Source organism: Lipotes vexillifer, unplaced genomic scaffold (genome assembly GCF_000442215.2).
Source record: "Lipotes vexillifer unplaced genomic scaffold, Lipotes_vexillifer_v1.1 scaffold103, whole genome shotgun sequence".
NCBI lineage: Eukaryota > Metazoa > Chordata > Mammalia > Artiodactyla > Lipotidae > Lipotes > Lipotes vexillifer.
Window position 1 is genome coordinate 318,493 of NW_006797029.1, and position 5,185 is coordinate 323,677.

General features: G+C 45.4%; 1 protein-coding gene across 1 annotated transcript in view; it reads right to left on the bottom strand.

The window, feature by feature from the left end:
• Positions 1-1,068: 1,068 nt before the first annotated feature.
• PEAK1 (pseudopodium enriched atypical kinase 1) overlaps positions 1,069-5,185 on the bottom strand; it is a 255,154-nt gene continuing 251,037 nt past the window's right edge. Inside the window, exon 6 of the mRNA XM_007469163.1 lies at positions 1,069-2,229. Coding sequence (XP_007469225.1) covers positions 1,069-2,229 — 1,161 coding nt within the window. The remainder of the gene's footprint in view (positions 2,230-5,185) is intronic.

The following is a 5,185-nucleotide window of genomic DNA, read 5'->3' on the forward strand; positions in this document are numbered from 1 at the left end:
CTGACAGCCGTTTCATGCAGGGCTGTTGTCTACAGCATTTGGTAGACTAGTTAACGCTGGCTACTGACAGAAGGAGGCTGGCCAATTACTGCTCGAGGGAAAACTGTGATCTGGGCACCGGCAGCCCTGGCTGCCAATGTTGACAGCTCTGACAGTAATCAAAGAACAGTACTTTAAACTCTGTTCCCCTGATGTCCCCTAGAGAATTGCACATGCAGGAAAATCATCTCCTTGTGTCCTGCCAGCTATTTATAAGATCTGAACTGCACTCCACCCTGCTGAGGCACTGGTGACACCACCTTGGGTCAGCTCTATAATGGGCCACAAGTGGCCGATAAACCCAAACTTCATTGGCAAGTGGGGAGAGAGTAGAGGTGAAGGAGAATCAGGCAGTGGCAGCAGAGGGGAGACGGTTAGGGCCGCCCTCCATGCAGTGCACACACTTATCGATAATAGAAATGAAAATGGGTTCATGACCCAGAGGATGGGATCTCTCCTCGTCTTTCTACTCCTCCTGGAACAAAGGATACAGTCCCCGGAACCAAAACTGGGCTGATGCTAAGGATGGCAGTTCCGCCTGGTAAGAGAGTCAGTTATTGATCCTTTAAAGGAAGAAAGTCTGTTGTGAGAGCTTAGTGGATGGTGGTAAGGACTGGTTAAAACCGTCTATTGCTAGTGAGAATAAATACACGGTGTTAAAAAGACAGGGGATATTCAGAATTATGGAGGAACTGGACCCAGCTCACTGAGTTCAAACCAGAGGAGCTGTCCCTTCAAGGATATGTCTTCATTTTCCCTGCATTTGGGGGACAGTTAGGGCGGAAGGCATTCCCACGGAAGGCAGCTGCATGTTTGTGCGGCTGACTTCCTGTGAAATTAAGAGGGACTCAGCGTCTCACTGGATTTAGAGCTGAGGACAACCTTTCAGAGTGGACTCATCTGTTCATGGATGGGGATGGAAGGCTCGTCTCTCCCCTTTCCTTGAATTCTGTGTGAGTACTAGGAAGGGGAAGTATGTGAGCCACTTGAAGAAGGCGACAATGAAGGAAGAGCAGCAACTGGGACACGTTAACGGGGCTGCAGGATTTTCACGACGCAGCTGAGGGAGTCTGGAGTAGCAAAAGCCAAATACTGAGCACAAAGCCAGTCCTCCAGGCTGACGCCACCTTCCCTGTCCAGGGACTTCTCAGCAAACTTGATCATGAGCAGTGTTCGCTTGATGTCTAGCCAGTTTTGGAGCAGGGCATTCCTCTGCACTGGGCTGGGGGAGGCAGTGAAAGTCTGGAAGAGGCCTTCCCGGGGGCCCCAGAGCAGACACTGGAGGATGCCTTTGGCGCCTGAAATGAGGAGTCGCTCAGAAGGGTTGGGGTTCAGGAGGCAGCTGGCCAGCTGCTGCAGGCCCCGGGAATAGGGGGAGCGGAGTGGGATGCGAGGCAGGTCTGCTCGAGTGTATTCCTTCTCCTTCAGCTCTGGGTTCTCATCGAAGGGGTTGGGCAGGTGCAGCATCTCATAGATGAGGATGCCTGTCTGGAACTCATCACACTTTTTATACTGGGTGGCTGTGATGATCTCTGGGGCGAGGCGGGACTGGTCCCGGAGGATCTCAGGGTCTACCAGATGGCTCTTCTGCTTGGCTTGAGAGAAGTTGCTTACTATGAGCCTCGTGGGACAAGAAGAGGTGGGGCCGGGCTCCGCAGGCCCAAGGCCCTGGGCGGGTCCTCCGGGCTGGTAGTGGACAAGCAGCAGGTTCTCCAGACGCAGATCGCAGTGAGTGACATGGTAGGGTTTGAGATGCTCCAGGCCAGAGCACAGCTGTAAGAGCAGCAGACACACTTGCCTCTCATACACGTCAGGGCTTTTCCCATGCTGCGCTAGAGAGTCTCGCACAAAGTCGGCCACGGTGAGACAGGGAACCTCTCTGGTGATGACCACGACGTGGCTTCTCTGCTTCCTGCTAACGACTGCCTGGCTTTCTTTGTGGGATGACTCTGCTTCAGAGCCGGGCTCTGGGCTTTTTCCATCAGTTCCTCCTTTCACCTCTTCCGTCGCTTCCATTTCATCCTCTTCCTCTTCCAGGGCATCAGGGTCCTCCCAGGGAAGCAGACGTTTAGGAACTTCAGCAAGGAAGTGACCACAGTCCTGCTGGATGTTAAAATGGACAGCCAGACTCTGCCGGACAGCCAAGCTGTGATAATACTGCTGCGATTCTTTAGCTTTGCTCTTACAGATCTGTAAGAAGAAAGCAAAGAACACAATTTAAAATGCACACTTTCATAATAAGCCTTATGATGTGTAAAGAAGTGTTACCTGGAAGGTGACTGGTGGGAGTCTGGAGTGGCAAAAGCAACAGTGTTGCAGTGAAGACACAGCGTTAGAGCTGAGTCTTCAGAAAGGGTCTTGGCAATCCTGTGCTGAGTGACAGCAACAGTGTCTACATGCTTAACTTCATGTGTATTATCTCTAGTCCTTACACTAACTCTTCAAAGTAGGCGGAGGACCTAAGAACTAAAGAAACAAACCAAAACCAAAACAAAGCAAAACAAAAAAACCCCAGGGCCACCAGTTTGCAAACCTAAGTCTGTCTAACACCAAAGCTTTCTCTTTCCACTGTACCTTGCCCCTCATCTAGAAAACTGAACAACAAAAAGTCATTTCCACCCGCTTTCTGTGGAGGTTTACAGCCTAGACTTATACAGCAGCTCAATAAATGGCTCATAAAGTAGGTCAGAATACCTTATTATATCAGTGGTCAGGAGAGTGACATACAATTAATTGGCCAGGTAAACTGTGGGTTTTCCTAACTTTTTAACGAATGTCATTGTGATGGTCACAACTCAGGCACTCATGGTTCACTGGCAGGGTAGAGATGAAAGAGTGAGAGAATCGTTGGTCTCAACTAGTCAGAGCAAAACCAACATTTCAATGGCAGGAGTCTGAGTTTTACACTTTCTCTTAACAGGCCTCACTGAAGGCCTAATATTCAAGCAATAAGGCCTCTCAAAAAGACCTTACGTGGTTACGGATCAAGGAAGAGTTGCTTGATCAAAAACATTAGCCAAGAGTTCTACATACTAAAACAACTATTGTATTTCTGGTCTTAAAGGGTTAGAAAAGCAAAGAGTAAATAAAATCACCCCTAAATGGATTCTCCTCATGATATGATATGAGAAGTTTACAACAGAAGGCTGAGTCTCCAACACCAGTTCATAGATCATAACAGTCTGGTCCAGACAGATCCTCCACGACCCTGGGAACCAGGTACACACTTGCCACTCTTCCTCCCCAGCAGGAGCACGCTGCCGCATCTCACAAACACCAAAGCCTCCCAGCAACAGGTGCTCTGTAGTGTTTACATTTGCCCGTTTATTGCAGTAACACAGAAATGCAAAATTTAAAAAGCTTTTCTAGTCATTTCTATTTAAAAAGAAAAATGTACATCTTAGGAGGACGCTGATGGGTTCTCAGTTCGGAGAAGGAGCATGCTCTGATTTCCATTCAAATAGATATTAAAAAAAAAAAAAGGACCAAAGACAAAGGAATCTCAAGAGAGAGGAACATCCCTCCCCCATTTACTGTATTTATACATATTTATTACAGTTAGAGACTTGATATGAGTGATTCAATGCCACACACACACACGCATGCACACATGCGCGCGCACACACACAGAGGTCTGAAAACAAGTTTCTTCAAGTCTTCTACCACCTACCTAATAAGTTTGAGGGCACAGTATGCATCTCTTCTTTAAGCAAACTTCTGGTCTTAAAACAGAGATATTCCCAGACTGAGTTCAAGTTCAAACATATATCTTTCGGAAAGTATTATCTTTGGAAAGCTCTCAAAGTCTCAGCACATGCAGTGTAATATATAATCCTATATGCTCATTAGTCACAACGTGAATTCTTTCTATACTATACTGTTGGCAATATTTCATATTTATATGTCACTAGGTATTTAAAAATCCTATACTAGTCATCACTTAGTTGTACGGGAGTTAGATCCACGACATGGTACCATTAACCCCATTTCCAGTTTTAATAATTTGCTCAATATCGCACTGCCTACTGGAATGAAAGTTCAAAGGTCCCAACTCCTCAGCCTTTGAAAAGTCAATCAAATACTACTGAGTTTGGCTGAATTAGACTGTGTAGCTAAACTCTCGCTGTCATCCTATAGAAAGGACACTCACCAAAGACTTGAGAGGCCTAGCATTTAGCCTCGCTACTAGCTGTGTAACCTTGGGCATTTCTCCTGGTTTCTCTGGGTCCCAGTCTTTCTAATAAAGGAGACAATATAAAGAATACTGAAACCTACTTCACAGGGCAATTATGAGAATCAAATGAGATCAAGTATGTAGAGCATATCTGTAAACTACAAAGCTGTACAAATGTAACATTCATAATGACTAAAACAGTTAACAACTTGTAAATGCTAAAATGATGCATTATAGAATCCTCATATTTTTTCGAACAAAGAGAGCAAGATAGAAAAATGCATCTTTGCTTTGAGTCTGAGAGCCACTAGCCCCAGCAAGAAGGCTCTCTGACCATAGGTTTCATAGAGGGCAGCTAAAGAGGGACCGTTAAAGTTTCACACCTCCATGCCAGGTCAGCCCTGACAAACAAGTCAAGATCAACAGCATGTTCTGATCTAAGACGGGCCAACCTAAGGCTAAGAGAGAGAGAACTGTTTCGCCCAACTGCAGTTTTCACTATGCCAAGTTGCACTGAAAAAAACTTGCCACCTTGTGGTTTGGCATTAGAAGCAGAGATGATACTCTAATTGTTATTTCTATTCTAATTTTATCTACACACACACACATACACACACACATTTATATAAGATATCCTAGAGCTTTGTCAGTAGACAAGAGCATGGATCCTACAACAAGAATTTATGTTTACCTTCACAGATCAACTTGAGATAAAAGTTCAAAGTGATTTACAAAGAAGAAATGATAAATTGTTCAGTCATTTTGGATGCTCTGAAGGAAAATGGTCTGCCTAAATAGCCAAGCTGAGGAGGTAGCACTTCCTTATCTCTTCATCTTATAATATGTAGACAGGCTGGAGAATAATGGGTCACTCTAGTTGTAAGGGCAAAGGAGAAAGGGAGAAGACTGGATGGAGTGTGAAAGAGGAAAACAAAATACCAGGGCTTTTTTTTTTTTTTTTTTTTTTTTGGG